At 35.3% G+C, this 22812-nt stretch overlaps 1 protein-coding gene across 4 annotated transcripts in view; it reads right to left on the minus strand.

Annotated features, from left to right (window-relative positions):
- EPHA6 (EPH receptor A6) overlaps window positions 1-22812 on the minus strand; it is an 877027-nt gene that overhangs the window by 167731 nt on the left and 686484 nt on the right. For 2 of the 4 annotated variants that reach the window (XM_067739159.1, XM_067739158.1), the window contains one exon: window positions 11990-12115. The exons of the other annotated variants lie outside the window; for them this stretch is intronic. In XM_067739159.1, the coding sequence (XP_067595260.1) occupies window positions 11990-12115 (126 nt within the window). The remainder of the gene's footprint in view (window positions 1-11989; window positions 12116-22812) is intronic. 4 annotated transcript variants of the gene reach the window in all.

Consider the following 22812-nt stretch of genomic DNA (forward strand, 5'->3'; position numbering starts at 1 on the left):
CAGTAATATCAAGAACCCAAACAAATCTCAACAACCCCCAAACTCTATCACAGATTTAAATCAATCTAGTTTATTTAATGTTATAACACGTCTATATTTTGTCTAATAGGTAACGAAATTTATGGCAATAATTTGAATTGACAGGTTGCCTGTATTTTCTTCCTCCCAAGTTGTAATTCAGGACTTTTTGAACCAGTTATTTAATTTATTTCTACTCCCTGTTTCTGCTGTACTGATAGTGAATTATAATTATAATCTCAAATGGATTTCATAATAAATGAAATAGTTTTCTTATCCCTCTAAGGCATTCAAGAGATATGGATGACACAAATTTGAACAAATTTATATATTAAATAATTATTTTTATTCACAAGAAGTAAAATTGGAGGATTGTTTTCCTCTTAACACTGTTGCCTGATGATTATCAGATCATGTCCCAGATGAATCTTATTCTCAGTGAATTCAAATACAAACTTAAAAAGATTTCCCTTGAAACTTCTTTTCCTCCTCTATTTCTGTTTTGGTTAAGACACCACCATCCATCTAATTACCCAGGTTTGAAACCCTATTGTAATATTGGATTTCCCACTTAATCAAACCCTTATTAGTCCATGAGTTGTTAAGTGGTGCTGATTCTATACAAAACCTATTATGACTGTCCACATTCTGCCTTTGTTTTCTCTTGACGTATTACAATAATCGTTTACTGGTTGTACCTGTTAATGCTTGTATAATCATTATTTTAAACATTCAGTGATACAGCAGATATACATATTTAAATGCCTACTATGCATCAAGTACTCTTCTGGTTTCTGAAGAAACATCCCCAATCAATACAAGATCCTGCTCTCATGGAGTGTATAGTGGAAAGGGGAATAGAAAAAAGTAAACAATTACTATAAAGGACTAATGTCTCATCCCTCCTTTAAAGACTGCTTTACATATTGTATTGTTTTCTTCAGGATTAAGGTCTAAACTACTTGGCAATTACATTCCTTCACAATCTTTCCTCTACCTTTGTTTCCATGTCTTCTTTTTTTTTTTTTTTTTTTTTTTTGCGGTACGCAGGCCTCTCACTGTTGTGGCCTCTCCCGTTGTGGAGGACAGGCTCCGGACGCGCAGGCTCAGCGGCCATGGCTCACGGGCCAAGCCACTCCGCAGCACGTGGGATCTTCCCGGACCGGGGCATGAACCCGTGTCCCCTGCATTGGCAGGCGGACTCTCAACCACTGCGCCACCAGGGAAGCCCCCCCATGTCATCTTTTACAGCCCCAGTTCCCCACCTCCTGTTTTTCAAATTCTCTAGGGGACTCAGAATTCCCTAAGTACGACTTTACTTGGACCTTCCTCTTCTCTTTGGAAGACTGCCTTCTCACTGTCTTCATTTGGTAAAATCATATACTTACAAATAAAAAAAAGAACTTAAATACCATCTCCACGGTCAACTTTCCCGTGAATCACTTTTTGTTTTAGGATGACTTTGATGGTTTACTTTTTCTTCCACTTACATCTTAAATAATTGTATAACACTTATTAGGTATGGCATCGATACTAACTACAAAGGTGTCTGCCTTCTACTCTAAAATGCTGCTGAGGTCAGGACTGGTGCTTAATTCTTCTCTGTAAGTTCACTAGCTACATATAGCACAGAGTGAGGCACAGAGGAGGTACTCAACCTAATTTTTTTTGACTGGAATGCCAGAAGGAACACACAAATAAAGATGTTTTCTAAGGATAATTCTAGCCCTAGAGCAGAGTTACTGAAATAACAGAATGGCAAATCAATAGACTTTAATCCTAAATTACTTGTAGTATAAAATATACGGTTTTGAGGAAAAAAACAATTCCAATTCTAGCTATGCTACCTGCATGATCTTGGGCAAGTTATTTTAGCTCTTTCAGTTTCTGCATCTATAAAATGAGGATAATATTACATACTATATGTGATTTTTCAAAGGAGTAGATGAAAAAACGTATAATTGACACAGAGTCTGGCAATAGTTGCCGCTCAAAAATGTTGGTGTACCTTTACTTTCTTTCCCTTTTGGGAGTAGTTATCTGCTTCCCCCTTCTTATTACAATTGTTCACTATGTAGAAAAAAATAGTTTTATAAAAATGGATCATCTACATATTTTATTGTACTTTGGCATTGACATAAAGATTCTTTTATATCTTATGGCAAAGTAAAAGTAACTGCTATTTACATGTTTTATATGATACAGTTAATTCCCGGTTTTATCACTGAAATCCTTGTGTCCCAGGCAAATTGGGACGGTTTACTATCTTACACCTTGTGTGCTCAGCACAGTGCAGTTAGAAGATGTGGGATTAGAGTCAGGTCGCATGCTATTGAAGACTCTTCCACTTGGGGCAAGTGACCTTTCATAACTCACTTACCTCACTGCTTCAGTCTCCTCATTTGTACACTATATACATTCCTCATTTGTATATTTGTATATTTTTACATAATAATAATACCTCCTCCATCTCATGAGATAGAATAAGTCACTGTGGAGGAGGTGTTAATCCACCTTCTCCATTGAGTGAGGTGTGGGATTAAATGAGATAATGAGTTTACAACACAGAGAATAGTACCTGATACTATAAACATCAAACCACCCAATAACAGCTTAAAGAACGACTGAGTAAATGTGAGTATTATATCTTACCTTACTGACTAGATGTTGAATCCTAAGCTAAGACGTGTTTTTCAGAGTGAAGAAGGTTCATTACTGAAAATGACTAAGATCAATATATTTAGGAACTTTCCTGTCTCAAAGGTCCACTTAAATTCTTTACACCTGAAACCAACAGGTTTGAAGTTGCGTTAAAGAACAAGATGGTTTCTCCTAGAGTAAAATAATCAAAATGGGTATTTTCTTACTTTAAATACCATACTATAATATAGAGTTTCTTAGAAATAGCTTCTGTAGGAAGTAGATTCTTATTCCTATCTAAAAAGTCATCTTGTGTCTTCTGTACTCTATTTACAAATTTGGACCTCTACCAATATACCTTAGATTACTCTGGAATTGATTTTACCCTTAGAACTATTTGAAACCCCTAAATCTATATAATAATTATTGTTAATTTGGTTTCATGCTTTCTCTTAATTTCTTTATTTTGCTTCTTAAATTCAGAAGTGAGCCAAATAACCTTGGATTAATGCTGAAGAATAAATTATTTTATTCTGTGACAAAACAGCTGAGCAGAAATTAGGAGGGTTGATTTGCATTTATGAAAACAGTGGCACTTCTAGATTTGTTTTAGAGTAAATCTAAGATGTGAGGCTAAAGAAATGAAACATAATTTTCCTGACAGTTCCAGAAAGCAGTGGCAAACCGTCTGTATCAATTAACTTCAGTAATATTCAGTACTGCACTTTTTCTACTGGAAATTACATACGGGCAAAAAGATTTCTCTTTAACTAGAAGTGTCTTGTTGGCAATGAAAGTTACTGCCAAAGATGCCTGATGTTAGACTGTGGTTTTCAACATAAGACACTAACCATATTGCAAAATTTTAATAACATATGAGTTTTTAAGAATGGCTTTCTTGATTTTTTTATTACATCTACATGTATAAAAGTAATATGTGATAATGATCAAATTAAAAGCACACGCATTGAAATTAGTTGATTTATGACTTTAGATTTCCAGTTATTATGAAAGAAATAATTGATTATACAATAATCTATAGTTTAATTACCACTAGGTAGCAATGAATAATGAACATATCAGAGAATTCTCATGACTTGAAATACTCTGAAATGTTCAAAACATAAACATGAAACAGGAAATATGTGCTAAGTTTTTCAAAACCACATTAAACTGCATGTCAAATAAATAATTTTATGCCGCTTTTGTTCTTGGTTTCTGTGAAAAATTTTTGTGTGGGTAATTAAAAAATAGATACTACATCTAAATCAGCACATATGTAATAATAACTGACTTAAAAAATAAGTTTTTCAGTGTGCCAGACATTGTTCTAAGGGCTTTACATGTGTTAACTCATTTAATCCTCACACCAACCCCTGTGGTGAGTATAGTCACTAGTTCAATTTAACAGATAAGATTACGGATGTACTGCGAATTTAAGGAACTTGTCCAAGGATACACACTGGGCAATTGGCAGAACCAGGGCTCGAAGCCAGGCAATCTGGCTCCAGAGTCTGAACGCTTGTCCATCGTGCCATATCCCCAGATAATACTTGGGTCTCCATTAGTAATTTAGAGTACATGAAGCATTACCCCAAATCTCTGTGCCTCATCTTAGAAACACATCTGGGAAAGCCATTACGGACTGGGCATTGTGTTGCTGCCAAAGATGTTTTGTCCTTGAGAAGTTCTAGGATTTTAAAGCTCCATAAAGCCTTATGAGAATCTATATAAACAGGAAATGTGTGCTAAGGAAACTTGCTGGAATAGCCTTTAGATTTTGCTTTCCCCATCGCTTAAACATCAGTTTATGATAATGATCTTAAGTTTCCTATACAAAGGAATGTTTTCAGAAAGAGTCCTGAAGCTTTGGGAAGAAAGTGTCATATTTTCCAATAGTGTTTCAAATGTGCTTTACTTCTGGCTTCAAAAGTGTGTTGTGATTATATAAATGATCAAATATTCAGCCTTTTGGTCTTTTGTATTATTCACTAATCAAAAGAAAATCAACAGAAGATTTAAAAATCAAACAAACCTCTGGACAAGATATATTTAATCCTAACTGCATAGGTTATTTATGGTGAGATTTTAATTATAATGGAGAAAACATTGTTAAATGAATCATACATATGATGTAAATTAAACTACCAACTACTTTTCTTTTCCCTGCCCCCCAGGAAAGTTACTACTTATTTTTGAAACTTTTCTGCAATTCTTACAAAGGATTTAACTTTTTTGTTAATGTTCAATTTTGCTAAATACACTTTCTGTAAGACCTCTGTGAATAGAACTATGAAAAGTTAACATTGTGCCACAGGGCAACTTCCACTGTGCTTTGTCTTACAATGCAAAAGAATGAATGCTGAGATGAGATGTGTTTTACAACAGGTATGGTCTTTCCCCACCTTTCTTACGTTCTTAAGTGGCCCAGCAGCCCAGAAGGGCAAGCATGCTGCCCTATGAAAGAGCAAGAGGCATTTAAGCAGCTCAGTTTCTTATCATGTTTTCCAGTAAGGTGAAAACACACCAACACAACATTTCCAACCAACACAAAGATTAAATACTGACTCACATGGAGTCTAAGCTTTAGCAAGCTGTGTAAAGTTTCTCTGAATTTTTCTTTGGGAGAAGACAACGGCTCCTGGATGAATCTTTTGAAAGTGTTGATAGTTTCTTTGAATAGGACCAAAATAGATGGTATAATTTGTAATAATAAAACATGAACGTCCCTAGCGGGTAGATATATGTTCTCAACTGAGAATTTAAATTGTCATATATATAAAGTCTGGATTTTTAAGATTCAAACTTACTGAAATGATCTTTAGATAAAAGAAACATTTATGCTAATAAGAAAGAAGAGCGAAAGTCAAAGGCTAAAACTATTTATGGAATCTGAAAATAGGAAAGTAAAAAGAACTAGTAAAAAGAATCTGGAGATTACTTAAAGGCTCTTTTAAGATTTTTCATGTCTTTCTGGTAGGAAACAAATAGAAATTCTCTGTAAATGTTCGGGAGCTTGATATCAAATGCATCCTGCTGCTTTGTTTCCTTTTTTCTTTTAAATGCACTATCAGTCTTACATAAAGATGCTGCTGTTCACGATGTCTTAAAACATAACTTTATATATAGAACACTGAGTTTTTAATAATCTGAAATTCTTCATTGATGGACTTCAGGGTGTCCAGAGATCTCCTGAAATTGTATACAAACATTTATTTATGTGATCATATGTCCCTTTTCTTGGAAAGGAGAGTCTATGTTATTTTTGGCCAAGAAACAAAGTATAATCCATAAGGAATCTGAGTCTATGACCTGTACCACAACATCATGACCGTCGGTCCATAGGAGCCCTTAAACTCATAGACCCTGCAACTGATTAAAGTTTTTATAAACTGAATGATACTTGAAGGTTCAAATTACACCTTCATTTTGTATGTGTTCCCATCCTGACTTTTCTTTTTCCAAATGATATCTTCAAGTTGTCTTAAATTTAGGTTTTAATTCTTTTCTAACCTCTTGTGTATTTCTCCTCAAGTAAGCCGAAGAACCAAAAGATGACACGCATGCTCTTTGGAATTCACTGACTTTTAAGCAACAGAGGAAGCAGACTGAACACAATCTTAATGTTATCCGGCTAGCCCTTCTTGCACTGGTTTTGGAATCTACCAATATATGCCCAAAAGTGTTTTTAAGTAACTTTAACCTAGCAACAATAGTGTCGCAAATACTTGAAGGGGGTTGTTTATGGGTGTATAACTAGAAATACAGTCACTCATGTCACCTTCCTTGTGCTTCTGTTGGCTGGGTATGTTCCCTTTGTCATTTTATCAGTGACCATTTCTTCTCTATGCCTTTCCACAGGCCTGAAATAGAATAATCTTGGGTTCCTGTCTGACCCTGCTTCAGAGTCCCTACCCTAGTTTTCAAATAGTTGCAGTTTACAGGATTTCCTTCTGAAGTCTGCAGCTGAACAAACTTTCAAGGAGAAGAGTTCTCCAGGAGACACAACTGTGCAGATGAGTATCGGGTAGGGCTTACTGGGGCTTGAAATCACACAAATGGCAAGGAATAAAGAAACCAGGAGTTAAGAATTGAGATGAAGGTTTCTCTTTTCACCACAGCTTACATTTTGAATCATTTATTCAGGATCTTACTTCGCACATTTAATCCAGTTTATCCTATTCCTATTATAATTAGCTTTTGGTTTAAGCAGGTACACACAAAAACACTCATTTACACACATCTTATTCAGGGTAATTGGCAACAATTTCAGCTGCAGAAATATATAAAATATACACCCTTCAATCAAAGAAGAGTCTTTTTTTTTTCCCTGAAGACCTCTTACTTAAAAAGTAAACCAAAATCTTATCTTTTATGTATATTTATTACAACAGTATTTGTTAAAGATAAAATAAAGCAAATTGCCATATATACTACAGAAAAATATAAAAAGAATAATTATCCTCAGGAGAACTTTAGCAAGCAGAAATGCTGTCAAAAGTGATTAATTTTGAAACGCCCAATTGTAGATTGAAAACAAAGTTACTGACTTTTCTTTTAGGATGCCTGAACATACAAAGAAATGAAATGGTTTACTTTGATTTTTCTGAACTGCAGTTTGATTGTATTTAAAAGGTATATACTTTTCCACTGTTGATTTCCCTTGGCAAACTGAGTTCATGTGCGTTTTCCTTAACTCATTGTATATTCCTTCAAAGTCTGCCATCCAGTCTTTTTACTTATTTATTTATTTTTTTTACATCTTTATTGGAGTATAATTGCTTTACAACGGTGTGTTAGTTTCTGCTTTATAACAAAGTGAACCAGCTATACATATACATATGTTCCCATATCTCTTCCCTCTTGCGTCTCCCTCCCTCCCACCCTCCCTATCCCACCCCTCCAGGCGGTCACAAAGCACCGAGCTGATCTCCCTGTGCTATGGGGCTGCTTCCCACTAGCTATCTAATGTATTTGCATTATTGCTTTTCTGCAGTCCTCTATATGCATCAAGATATGATAATATTATGCTCACTAGATCCTAGATTCTCTGCAGCTTCAACCTTATTTATTTTTCCTGGCTTATTTCTTACATCTAAACTATATGCCTTCTCAATAAAAAAATTTTTTGACTGGATAATAGTGCATGCAATATTTGCCCAGACTCCATATCAGATAGGATGTCACATGAAATATGGAAAGGAAAATACTGATAATCATTGTTAATAGACTTTGAAGACATTTTAATATTGGCTTAGCACTGTAACTCCTTTGCTATAGAAATGGCCTAGTTGGATCTGTTACTGGTTTATAGAAAACTGGATTGTGAATTCATATCTTAACATTACTAGTAAGGGGGACAGTAGTGAGGATATGAAAAAGTCTGGCTACTTGAGTATAAGGCTCATTCAAATCTCTTTGCTAAGGTAAAAATAAATAAACAATATTAAACATGACTATTAAATAATCATATACCTAGTAATTGCAAATCTGATTTTTGAGTCCCCATGTGTTCACATTTATTTTTAAACTGATTCAGAGTAAGCAGTGAGGAAGTCTCACAAAATTGACAAAGCAAGAAGGTGAAGAGAGCTATTTACCCCATCTTTGCCATTTACCTTGAACCTAACACATGGCATGCAACAGAGAGCAGCTCAGGTAAAAATGTCAAAAGAGGTGTTTTATATATAGCATTATATTTAAAGCATAGGTAGACAAACCAAGATGGTGTTTCAGAAGAACATCCCCTCAACAATTAAAGAGCTTCCAAGACTAACCACAAAGGAAGTATCAGGAAGACCTTCAACATTGATTTTTATTTTTAGAATTTATCTATTTCTATATCCCACATGCTGCCTGTTTCCTATGTTTTCTCCTTTGTAGGCTTTGCTTATAACTGAAAAAGCTTCTTAGTTTAAGGCATATATCTGAGTTTGGCCTAGAATCTAATCTATACATATGAATTACTTCAGTAATGAAAAATATTATGAAGTCTTCCACAACTGACAGAAAACTGCTAGAAAAATGTAAGGTAGAATTTTTGATCTAATCATACTCATCCTAAGATGTTACTTTCTGAGTATAATGAATATGCCTTTATATTTTATAAATAAGTCTAGTTTTCAAGACACATTGTAATGTTTGGATCTTATGTAAATGTAAGATATCACATGATGTCAGATAGTTATTGCTGTGAAGTAACAGGGAAGACTGGACCAGTGCAACTTCCATATATTATTACACCATCATTATCAGTGCATAATTGTTTCTCAATGCCTTTATTACTCTGATTTTCTTTGTTTATCGTAAGCATATAAGCCACTAAATGTGTAAAGGCAAAGGTGTCATAAGATAAGTCATCAGTCTAAGACCCTATGTATAATCAATACTCTATGGCATATAAAATGTTCTACCCACTTTCAAATACTCTTTGATTATAGAAATAAATCAAAGAAATAACTAGATGGAGCAAAGAGAGCAAGCTTATTTTAGGGTATATACCTGATAATATATTTCCAAGAGGGACATTAATTCTTTTCAAGGAGGTAGAATTTAATAGGGAAGAATACAATGGAGAAGAGTTTGATTCAAAAAATATAATTTCACTTATGTCTTTCTAATTTCTCCTTTCTTTCTCCATCCTCTTTGCTTCTCTCAGCTCCCCTCCCCACTCTTCCTGCCTTCTCTCTCCCGAGATTTTCCTACATTGGATGACTACTATTTGAAAAGCACTGCAATAAATATATGAATATACTTGCTATTCAACTTTCAGCCAATTACTTCCTGGTATTTTTCTCTATTTGAAACTAAGAATAATAACCCTTTACTATGACCTTTCTAGAAATGTAAAAGGTCATATAAACAATTGACAACCATTACATAAATACTGATTTCAGGCTTGTCTGCTTTCTGGTTCTCATGATTCAGTGATTCTCTTATTATTGCAGTTAGTGTAAAAATACATACTGCAAAAATATTGCTCCTTGATAGCACAGTGTGACATGAATGCAAAGAAACTATTTTATATAAGACATAATCATGTATCTCATTTAAATTTGATTAAGGAAGTAACTGGGAACTAAATTAGCACCATCATTAGAACAGATTTTGTGATTCCTTGAATGACATAGCAAATGTCTTATGAGACCCTAAAAGTACTGTAACACATAAACAATTGGTAGAAAGCAAATTAATTTCTGCCCAGTAGGCATCAACCTTTGGCCAGCTTTTTAAGGTACCATGATACAGGTCAAGGAAGGAAGTGCTTTCTGCTCTCAAATTGATGTCCTAAACCTGAAGAGTCACTCAGCTATTAGGTGGCAAAGAAATACTTTAGGGTTCTTTTTTTTTTTAATATGAAATAATAAAAACTTCTCATATCATTGCTTCATTCCTCTTCATACAAAATATAAAGAGAATTCTTGGGAAATAAGCTATAGTTGAATGGAAGAGGATAAAAATCACCTTAGAAATCATAGCAGTGATTACTGAAAAGTACCAGAGAAAGTGTACAGGGATCACTTATCAAAGTGATATAAGCCAGAAAAAGTGAGTTGAGTTAATTTCAGTTTGAGGGAACAAGTTTAGATCTATACATTTTTTTATGAAGCAACTGCTTTACACCTGATTTGTATTTAAGTCATGGAAACTGAACTGGGTTTTCTTTCCCATGAAGGTTGGAGGCAAATCTGGCTTAAAGCCTAGAAGAAGAGGGCGCTAGATGTTCTTTCAGATCCCTCTCGGGAAAGTTGTTTTGTGTCTGTGTTATAGAAACACCACCTTACTTCTATCAGGCTCAGTGGCTAAATGACAAGGGCTGTCATTTTTACCAGTGATGTTGAATAATTCAAGTCACTACTGATTTGTAATGTCATTTCTGCCAAATATACCTAAATCTACCAAGATTTGTCATTAAACTACAAATCGTCTGTTTATCTCTTCAATTCCAGTCACTGAAATATTAATAGACATGAATGCTATATTTTTATATTTGCAGTTAACTCTGAGAGCTCAGTTTATATAGATTTTTATTTCCATTTTTTTGCAACACGACCATCACTACTACCACCAACAATAAAATTCGTGTGCAACTGATACCATTTTTTTTCTCCTAGGGAGAAAAAAGGTGGCATAACACTCATTAGAATTAAAATTGCTAGTTTTTCTTTCATATAATTTTGGTTCCTACTTATCAGTGGCATTGCTGGCTACAAAGTCTGCAACCACTTCAGTAATTATCCAACGATAAAACCAAATGACGCTAAAGCATATTTATGGTTGTTACTTTTTGTATGTTATAACTAAGTAAGCAAGGGTAACTGAAAGGCAAAAGAAAAAATGTCAGTGTAATAATTTTAGGCTTTGATGGCATAATTTTCCTAAGAAAAACAAGAAATGTGCATGATGGGATTTTGTTTCCATTGTATTCCTTAGTTTTTCAAATGTTTCCATTATTCTGCTGTCTGGGCCAGCCCTCCTGAAAATATTGGTGTCATTACCACAATTTGTAGCATAAGTATTAACTGTGATAAGAAACACAAGAATTATGATAAAAACTCCAAGAATCAATATCCTAATTCCATCTTGCTAAACACATATAAAATATAAACTGGATTTGCATGCCTCAGGTACCAGGGAGGAAGACAGCTGGATATTTACAAAATGACAAGAGTAAAATAATTTATGATTATAATAATACCAAGAATAATATACAAAGTGATTTACTAAACTTTGCAATTTCATTTTAAAATGCTCAATATCCTTTATTGTGTTTTTCCTCATTGATAAAATATGGCTTTGGTCAGATTGATATTTTTAGGGAAAACTGCATGTTAATTTTCTTTCTCAAAAGTTTCTTCCAAATTTGCTACTTTCTGGCCTTTTCTCAAATAATTTTTCTTTAGTGAAATGGAACTTTAAATCTCTATAAACTTACTCAGATATAAAATTACTTTTTCAGTTAATAACACTCAGTTTTAAATTCTTTTTTCTAGCCAGTTCCAAGTGGTAAAGTGGCTTAAATTCATCCCTGTTTTATTCTTGAGTTACAAATTTGGGACCTGGTCCCTAGTTTTTCTTTATGACAAAACTTTCCTAGAAGAGGCAGCACTATGCTGATTGGGTACTCAGTTTACAGATCCTTCTTCTACTTCCTTTATATTATTTTCAGAGCATTAGGTATCACAAATGTGGTTCCTGCATTTTAAAAAGTCACTTGCATTTCTGTTCAACAATATATTTTAGAAATATTTATTTCTGTATTGTTCTGTCAATTGTAAGCACAGTCCTACTGCTGTATATGGTGGCAGAAAAATTCACCTGAAATACCTACCAGCAGGAATCCTGGGGGGCAAAGATCCTCTCCCTGGCACTGGATGCGGGGCCTGGAGGCTATTTAAAAACCCTGCCCTCAGGAAGCTGGGGCAAAACGTTTCCACCCCAATGGCCGGGAAGGATCCTTTTAAGAGATAAAAATTGACATTAATCAAAAAGTATTCTTTGTGGAAAAGTTGTTGATCATTTAATTGGAACAAACCTATAATCAACAAAGAAATCAAACCTTACAAGGAAGCTATGAAATTAAAAGGAATGGAATGCATTTTTATTCACAAATTTAAGAAATAAACCTAGTTTTTTGAAAAGAAAGTTACTCTTAACTAGTTACAATGAAAGAGGGTTTAGAAGCATCAGAATGCTAAGATGAAATTTCTAAATCTACATTTGACAGAATATATACAGAATTCATCTCTACATGACCTAAAGATACCCAGAAAATAGCCACGATAGGATCTGGGATTTGTGCTGCACTAGAAGAAGCAGTGATTTACTTTAGGTGTATCAGTAAGAGAGCTTAAAATGAGGAAAGTTTCTATGCCACACAGTAATTACACATGTTTTTGAAATAGTGGTAAGAAAAACAACATACACATTTCTTAATTTGCTTCACTTTTCTATTAGGGACAAGACATGAGAGTTTGCAAAGGTAGAACCACATGCTTTTTCATTTTTAAGAAGGCTATTGGGAGAGAAGCAAAAAAAAAAAAAAACGTAAACTACTTGGATGCTTATCCATAAAATAATATAATGAATCACAGAATAAAAGAATATCAGAGCTGAAAAGGACTTTAGAGATCATCCAGTCAAAAAAATCTGGTTTTTTTGAGACCAGCAAACTGAGTCGGGGAAGTGATATCACATGGCTGGTGGACTCCCAGTACAAAGTCTTTCCACTATAGATTAAAAATAAATGAGTCATTTCCTATATGGGAGATTGAGATCCCCTGAATACGAGTTAGAAACTTAGCACTTTGGAATAGCGGCATTACATTTCGGTGTCTCAGTGACCTGGAAGCTACTAAAATCATTCAGAAGAAAATGTAATATACATGCAATATTAGTGCATGGGCAGCACTGGTAATTGATATAGTATATCTGAGTTTAAATCACAGTAATACCCTAAAAGCAAGTTACACTGATAGTTGTAAGAAATGCGTCTCATTCGAGACCTCTGAAACCCCCATCAGGCACAGCAGTTTTCATATGTAGAGACCCAGTTCAAATTTAGCAAGTCCTGTATTTTTGAAAAGACTTTGCTCTGTTCTTTGACACAAATTTTGCACCTAAAATAAGTTAAGATTTGATTTGTCTTTGAACTTTGACCAGGACTAAAGGGATGTGGTATACCATACTGTCTATATCTTGCTTCTATGGAGAAAGTTGTTGCTAAAGAAAAAGCAGCATTTATTAGATCTTTAGAGATGTTTTTATGAAAGAGCAAAGTTACAATGAATGTTTTCATGGGTGAGGCCTATATATTGTGCACTGGATTAAAGAAAGCATAGAAAGAGTGTCTTATACTGTGCATAAACTGGTTTTGTTGTGTATTTTACGGGGCTTTAGTAAACTGGCCCAGCAAAGCTGGAGTCCCTTAAACATTCAGAGGTGTGGCAAAAATGCCAAATGTAAGCCAGAAAGTGCTCTGAGGTAACTTTCCATGAACAGTGAAATTAATTACTCTTTTGTTACTACATGGGATATTTATCACCGAGCATAAAGTTAACATAAGCCTGTGTGTGATGTTGCCCACGCAAGGCATTTCCCGCACTGCAATGTTTCATCATCATCTGCGAAAACACTCATTAATGTAAGGAGCTTCACTGAATACCACGTGGAGATAATTATATATTTATAAAGCATTCTTATTTAAAGTTACAAAAGAAATGGGGATTTTACAACAGGGAAAATAATTACAAGAAATTCAGATTTTATTACATGCTGTGAAAAACAAAAATGATACAATTTTAGCTGTGGATTTATTGAAGTCAAGTAATCAGAAGCCTGGTTCAAGAACACTAGATCATAAAGAAAAAGAATATCATCGTCATGAAGAGGAAAGTAAAAGAGACATAAATGTAATTATCTTAAAGGAAATCTGAAGGAAAACAAAAGCATGTAGAACAGTGACTCTGGATAATGTTCATCTGCTTCACATTTAGAGCTTTTTATCTGAGTTTTTGCTATTTTTGCCAACATTATTCAAAACTGTTAACTTAGAAAAGATGTCCATTATTTTAACTCCTTGAAAGAAACTAAATACAAATATTATTTTATTGCTACAATTACACTGATTACTACTTTTGTTGTTGTGACGGCCTGTCATCTTTAATAGCAGCTTTCATTTTCCTAAACTTGCTGCATCATTCATAATGGCTTTGTTATGTTTCTTTACTGTGGGTTAAAAGGTCTTTCATTTATTGTGGCATCTCTTCTTTAAGTAACTGTCATTTTTTATATCTGAAACAAAGAGAAAAGGTGGTGTGCATGAATATATATTCCATTGAGATATCACATTGTGTGATAATAACGTCTTAACAGTTTCTTCTTAAGGTTAGCCATGTCGATAGAGATTGCAGGAAACACTACAGCTCTACATTTTCACAGTTCAATCAGGAAAACTGAAGTTATTCTTTGTTATAATTCCCTTATCTCTTAATTTGCAAGAAATTAAGTTCACAAACCTTTTGGAATTTGATATGAAATAATTTTAGTCTGATTTGCTCTATTTCTTAAGTTGCTGACCCCATCTGACTGGGTTTTTTTTAAGTAATGGTGGAATTTATTAATCAATTACATTGTAGCTTAATAATAAACAACGTCTACTATCTATACCAGGAGAAATATAAATTTCCACGAGTATTTTACTTTTAGTTACTTTCAATAGCCTAAGTATTTGTTAATACAAATTAGATTTTTATGTGATGAGAGTATTCCTCTAGCCATTACAAGTTTGAAATGTAAAATGTGTCACTTCATACATGCTTTTCTAAATCTCAAATTCTTGAGTTTCCAATTTGTTAGTGATCTTGAGTTGTGGGTTAAAGAGAGACCAACATGTGACATTAGCATTATACTGTCTGTAATATAGAGTTACCAGATCACTAGGTGTTCTGTATTTTTACTTGCTAAACCTGGTAACCCTACTCTAATATAATTTCAAACACTTATGGATATCAGATGGATAAAAGACACTATTAACTACTGATATAAGATAAGATTAACATAAGTCACTGGCTGCAGGGGTTGGTGATTTATGTCTTTCATTAACTCAGCGGTTCTCAATGCATTTAGGGAGCCTTGCACATTATGACTGTGGGAAGACATCACTGGTGTTTAGTGGGTGGGGGTCAGGATGCATGCTGAAGGCATTGCAGTAAGTGGTATCCTGCCTGCACAAATGGGAATTCTCTCTCAAAATGCTGGTAGCACCCATTGAAAGACACTGTCTGAGAATAAAGAATCCTAAAAAAATGGTTGCTAATGAATAGGTTATATAATGAGGTAAAGAAACAGTGTGAAGAAGTTGGTGTAGCCTGTATTCTGACATTAATTAATGGAGGACTGATCACTCAGATCATCTGAGAATAATCTTGCCTGTAGAGTTAGCAGTTTTCAAAGAATTATAATAAAATATATTTAGCACAAACTCAGTGAAAAACAATCCCAGTTTTCATTTGATATTGCAGCAATCTCTCTGAAATAACTTTATATTAGAAATTAGATATCATTAAGAATTTGTGTAAAAGATAACAATAACAAACTATGACCTTAAACTCTTTGTGCCTCAACTTTCTCCTCTGTGAAATGAAAATAACTGACCCTACATAACGGGGCTGTTTGTGAGGTTTAAATGTGAGTAAATTATCATAAATATAAGACAATACTATTAGCCCTAATGTTTTTAAAAAAGAAATCTCTTTAGATGGGAAACAGAAATAAAGATTAATTAAATTTTCTAATGAAGAACTACCCCTCCCCCACATACATACACATATCCCCAATAGAACAAATCCTTTTTTCGAAGATTACATATCAATAATTTAATTTTGATTCCGAAAAGTTTAATAAGGGCAGTATCCCTATAACATGAACTTTTGAGATTTGACTCCTTCAAATTGTTTCCATTAGGCTGTATTTTTGCAGATAACCATTTGATCTACGTATAGACAAAGAATGCATAGTCTTAATTCAAGACAGACAAACAATTTAGAATTGGAAACTTAAAATACATGTACGCAGGGCTTCCCTGGTGGCGCAGTGGTTGAGAGTCTGCCTGCTGATGCAGGGGACATGGGTTCGTGCCCCAGTCCAGGAAGATCCCACATGCCGTGGAGCGGCTGGGCCCGTGCGCCATGGCCGCTGAGCCTGCGCATCCGGAGCCTGTGCTCCGCAACGGGAGAGGCCACAACAGTGAGAGGCCCGTGTACCGCAAAAACAAAAAACATGTGCACATATGTGAGTATATTAAATAAATATAGAGTATGGAAACTCTGTCTTCAACTCCTAAAATGAGTTCTTTTTCAAGCACAATATGAAATGCAAGGATGATTTAATCTGATCTAAAAACAGTAGATCACAAATAGTCACTGGGAACAATACTAAAAACAGGGATTTACACATAACATAACAAACCTGGCCCTGATATGTAGCATTTTATGTATATTGTGCCTATGTGTGGTGTGATTATTATTTGAAAGCAAGTATTGAAATAAACTGAACTTACAATCAGACCTAAATTGATAAAGTCTGTGTTATTAATATATAAATGAATATTATCTCAAAATATTTTAATTTCATTCCTTTAAATATATTTTGTGAGTGGTTTATAATAAATATAAAACTACAATAAATACAGTAAAATAGTAGATATATATGACATAAATTAGTATTCATATAGTAGAGATTTTGGGCTCAAAAATGTTTACTGTTAGGGACAAGACCAAAAATTTGGAGAGCTAAGAATTGAGTATGTATACATTCAGAGTAGAGATCCTTTCTTCACCCGTAAGTATCCAGTATAGAGTTCTGTAACTGACACATAGCAGCCTCTTCATAACTGTGTGGTTTTGGTTAACGATGGTATCTCTGAGCTACAGTATGAATAATTTCAAAGTTCAGTGGTAACATAGTTTGTTAAACCAAATGCTATGTTGAAGGGCTGTGTTTCCTGAGAAATGCTCACTTCTGAACTTTCAGAGATTCTCTACCTCTTTCCCTATCTGTCTGTCTGTCTGCCTTCCTGCCTGTCTATCCATCTATCTATCTATCTATCTATCTATCTATCTATCTATCTATCTATCCTCTAATTTCAGCTGTCCCTTCTTTGTCAGATTGTTTGTGTTTCCCTCCACTCCTTGTGTATCTCATGTATGTGTCTCTTTCTTCTTCTGTTACAATAATTTATAGCATTACACATTCTTTCTTTCTCTGAGAGAAGTAAAAGAAAACCATAAGCTCATTAGTTTTGTTTGAACACATGCTTCCTAATTTTCTGTGATGGTGGATGAAGACTCAGACTCTAACAGTTACATCACCAGTGAAGAGGACCAGCAACCGTAAGAAGAGCTATTTTCATGTAAGGCATTGGAAGAATGACTCTTTCACTCCACTGAGAACTTTATTTTTGGTCTCTTTATGTAAGCATGCAGTCTACAAAAAAGTAAGCTGCTCTGTCTAATTTGGTACAGAAAAGATTCCTGCTTTATTGTAAAGCTTGAGATGGGCCAGCTGGGAACCCAACTTGGTCTCTTCTAAGTAGATCAGAAGATGCACAGAGTGCAAGCTGAATAAGTGGATACTTCAATGATGAATGAAAAGTGACAAATTGCTCCTTAGGCAAATATCTTGCTAGGATCTAAGGAAATACTCTGCTTGCTTACTTGCTTCCCAGGTCAGTGGCAACTTTCTAATGACTAGCCAAGAGCTAACTTTTAATTAGGCTTAGAATGTGAGAGAGAATCACTCTGTTTATGAATGACTCATTCATTTATCCTTTTATCCATTTATTGACTTGTTCATTTATCCAGTAAATATTTATTGAAGCACCTTTTTTTTACCTGGCACTATGACACATTTCTAGTACAAAAAGTGGAAATAAAATATTTTTTGATATGACACTATTATCTTCAGGAAATGATTCTAACTAAGCTAAGCCAAAGATACAATTACAAAATTTTGCCCATTTCCTAAATTCTTCTAAATGGAAATATGCCTACAATGAAATTAGTATTTTCCTTTTAGCACAGCTAATCTCCATGTAGATTCATCGACACCAAATACAATTAAAAGATCATGCAATCACTGCTTTGTTTTGGCTTCTTTTTTAATCCTTCAGGTCACTGCAATATGAATTTTATAGATTTCTCATCCTGTTGTTCAATAGGTCATAATAAAATTATTGAAGCAAAAAGGGCAGTTTCATGGCTAGATTTTTATGAGTTCATCTTCAGTGCTTTTAAAAAGAAATTTTCAGATTTTCCTGAGTTATTTTTAAACTTGTAAGATATGTGTGATAAAACTGTTATTGTAAATTATTTTTAAAACTATAGCATTAACAAGGAGAATTAAAATATTTTGAAGCTGATCAAGAACACTTATTGAAAAATACATTTTAATTAATATTTAATACAGAAGTTCTTTAACTTTAAAAAAAATATTTAAAAAATACCTAGTTTCCTAACCTGTAAAATTAACTTGGAGTAGAACTTCCCTAAATGTCCTTTAAGCTTAAAAGTCTGTTTACTTAATTTTTATTCTACTGCTACATTAAATGAAGCCTATATTTTCCCCAAATATGGGTTCTGTCCAGCAGTCTTACCTATGTTTATGTTCAGTAGCACCTGGAATTTTAATTATCAAAAAAGTATCCTGACTAAATTTGCAATCTGCCAGTACATCCATCAGGTTTACTAGTGAAAATGCCTAGGCTTGAGGGCAAGCAGAACTCTGACTCAATCATTCACCATATGATTAATCTTGGTTAAGTTATTTACCTTCTCTGATACTTAGTTTGTTCATTTGAAAAATGGAGCTAATAATAAACACTTACATTGGTTTATTGTGGATCATCTAGGAAGTGCCTATTAATGGCTGACAGTAAGTGTTTAATAAATGAGGGACAAATATTTCTTCTCTTTAATTCCCTAAACTTGACCTATGATTTCATGTCTCCAGGCCTCCATGATATTTCTTCCTCCTGGAAGGCCCTCTGCCTTCTGTGAAAACATGCCTACTGAACCTGGTGAGAACTTGCTACTCCTCCTGCGGTGCCCCTGTTAACGTTGGTACTATAATAGAGGTAAAATGCTATCATAAGGACAGTATTTATTTGTTTACAATTTTATGATACCAAACTCCAATGCCTTTTGGGACCTGTCAAGTACAATATATATCAGGTTGGTGACAAAGGCACTGAGTCCAGCTGAAGGGTAAAAGTTCTGGCTAAGGACAATGAATTCAAATGTTTTAAAGAACCTTGTAGATATCAAATAAAACACACCTCTTAGCTGACTTCAGCCTGTGGGCTGCCAGCTGGTGACTTCTGGCTGACATGTTTGTCTTCCCCACCAGGTTGTGATTCCTTCAGAACAGGGATGAGTCATGCACATCTTATTCTCTCCTGTATAACCAATCCCAGAACTTGTGCATGGTAGGAGCTCAATGTAATAGTTATTGAGTTGAATTAAAACCATCTTAGATGAAGAGTTCAAAGCTTGACTTTATCTGGATAAATAATAGACTGAATTTTCTTGATGTCAGAGCTTTTTAAACCATGTATACTCTAATAATATAAATATCATCAAAGCTGTATATAATTATTCAAGCTCAATGACCTTTATAACCTTGTACTTTAAATGCTTACGCAGAGCCAATGTTTAGGAACCAGGGACAGATTAAAATTCTAGAATTCTTTTTCCTAAGAAGTGGTGATGCAGTGAACTGAAATTGAAAAGTGTGTCCTCCTGACTGAGGGCCTTGGTTGGCAGATGCCGACCCACCCAGCCTTTTCTTTCTTGGGTCAGACTTTTAAACTATCTGTTCTTTAAAAATGCTTTTACACTTCAGGTGCCAAGGAGTCAGCTAAGGAGCTGCTAAGAAGCCTTTGTATGAAAGCTAGATCTATTTAGCTCACAGCTAACGTGTGCTATGATTTAATATTTATGAACTATGGGTATATCTGTCACATTACTAAAGGGAGGGTTGCACCTTTAGCACACCTGATAAAGAGGTCATGAGGCAGGCTGCATTTGCCTTTTTGTAATTTTCCAAGGCTGCCTACAGACCAGACTGGCCACTCGTTGCTAGCATGTATCCTGCTGTCAGGTACATCACATTGTTGCTCTATTCTGTACAAAATATGAATTTCGTTTCCCTGCCAGATATTGATGATAACACCCTTGGCAGTGTTATCTACAAAAAATGTGTTAGTACCTACCAGACATTTCTCAATTAAGGTTAAGATATTTAAATTCCTTTCAAAGTTTTGTTGGCTTTTTCAGGTCAGAATCATACTCATTTGGTATCTATATGGTGTGGAGTAGATGGCAGGATAATTTGGTTTACTAATTACCATGTTGAAAATTGGATTGGTCTTGAAATAATCAGGGAACGCGATTGGTCTTGAAAATAATTGAGAGCAGCCAACAGAGAACAAAACTAATCAAGTCCCTAATGATTTTACATCAATTCTGTTACCGTAAATGTATGCCTGGGGTGGCACCATAATGGCAATGGTGGTGGCAAAGACACATCCACTTTTCCAGGAAGCTACTTTTTGCTTGAGGTAAGCATGTGGGATTTCTCTCCACGTCATTCCCTGCAACCATGCATGGTGGAAACACTTAGGACGAATCCTCCCCGAGTAGTTCCAGTTCAGATCATGTCACTTTTCAGCTTCAAAATCTCAAAATCTCCTTACTGCTGAGCACAAACCCAATACATAAGAGTGGCTTCAATATCTTTACTTCTTAGTTCAAACATACTAGAATATTCATTGTTCCTTTAATGTGTTGCTTACTCCCAGCACAAAGTGAGAATGCTGCCTCGTGGTCTGATCCATTCTAAATGCCCTGCCTAAGTGCCACCTCTTTTAAGAGACTTTTCATTTTGTCACTGCAGGAATCATTGTCAACCACAGGGCACAAGTGCTGGAGTCAGAGGGATCCAAGGTCAAACCTTATGTGCTGTAGCTTGCTGGATGACCATGAAGTCACTTCCACTTCCTGAGGCTCAGTTCCCATTTAGGTAACATGTGGAAATAGTCAGTTATGAAGACAGTTGTACAAGGGAGTGCTTATAAAATGCCTAGCACAAAATAGACAGTCAAGGAGGACCTGCCTACCCACCTTTCTTGGCTATTTTCCTTCTCTCACATATAACACTATCACGTTTTTTTCCTTGCAGTATAATTCTTCCTGTTGATGACATATCTTATAATAAATTCCATGAAGAGCTTCTCATTTTTATATTTCCAACAGAACTTGGCATGCTATTTGCATTTAGGGGTCACTTGTGACGATAACTTTTAAAAACAGCAACTACAAAGCATATCTTCATCTTCCTTATTCATGACAATGTTATTGTTGGCTTTGATAACAACTTCTAAGTTGCAACGGGTTTAGCAGGTGAGTCAAAATATCATTAGAGTCATAAAAATGTTGTGGGGCTCCCCTGGTGGCGCAGTGGTTGAGAGTCCGCCTGCCGTTGCAGGGGACATGGGTTCATGCCCCGGTCCGGGAAGATCCCACATGCCGCTGAGCGGCTGGGCCCGTGAGCCATGGCCGCTGAGCCTGCGCGTCCGGAGGCTGTGCTCCGCAACAGGAGAGGCCACAGCAGTGAGAGGCCCAAGTACGGCAAAAAAAAAAAAAAAAAAAATGTTGTGACATGTAAAGCCACTCTCACTAGCTCCTATATTCTTTATTAACAGACAGACAGACGGACAGTGAATGACACTAACAGCCAGATATGGGGGTCTCCACACATATCCTCTCATTCATTTCTTTCAGTCTTGCCTATGTGCCCTCTCATTTATGATTGAAGGGGCAAGGAGAGAAGCTTTTGAGGGGAGAGCAATCTGAACTGTTTAAGCCCAAGAGAAAGGTGAGGCACAGTGCTAGAGATGACGTTCTCTGGGGGCCCGACTCTCTTAGAAACCAGCCAGCAACTTCAACTACGGCCTGAAGCAAACTAATACCTGTGTTGGGCTCTGTTTTCAAAGGAGAACCTAAATGTGAAATGAGCTTGAAAAGAGTCAGGCATTATCCAGTTTAATGTATCTTTTAATTTTTATTGAGGCTATTCCTTTCTTTAAGCTTGATGCCTTTGAGGCCTATATTAATTTAACTTTCAGGTCCAATCTGAGATAACACTCATTCCTGATAAAAAGGGAGAACATGGAAACAGACTTAAAGAAGCCTGATTTTATTACTCTTAAGCCACATGAACTGGGCATGTTGAGACTGCCTGAAATAACGTCTCCACTGACAATATTCCAGCCCCTCACTGTGCTACCACTTTCACAACTGTTTACCATTAGGTTATCCTTGGCGGGCCATTAGACTGAATTCAAAACGAGGATCCAAGTACATCTTGTTCTGTGAGAACTACTGAAGGAGATTCAGGGATTTCGTACAGAGAAAAAGTTAGAGAAAGAAGGCTGGCAGGCGTTGTTCACTGTTGAAAACGCTCCCATTCATTTGTTCTTCAGAGCTAGTTCCAAGACAATTTCAGACTCTTGTATCATAGATTACTGGTTCACTTAACATACATGCTTTTCATTACCTTCTAAATATTGGCTTGGATGTAAATTTGGGTAGTTTG

This window comes from Pseudorca crassidens, chromosome 5 (genome assembly GCF_039906515.1).
Source record: "Pseudorca crassidens isolate mPseCra1 chromosome 5, mPseCra1.hap1, whole genome shotgun sequence".
Taxonomy (NCBI): Eukaryota; Metazoa; Chordata; class Mammalia; order Artiodactyla; family Delphinidae; genus Pseudorca; species Pseudorca crassidens.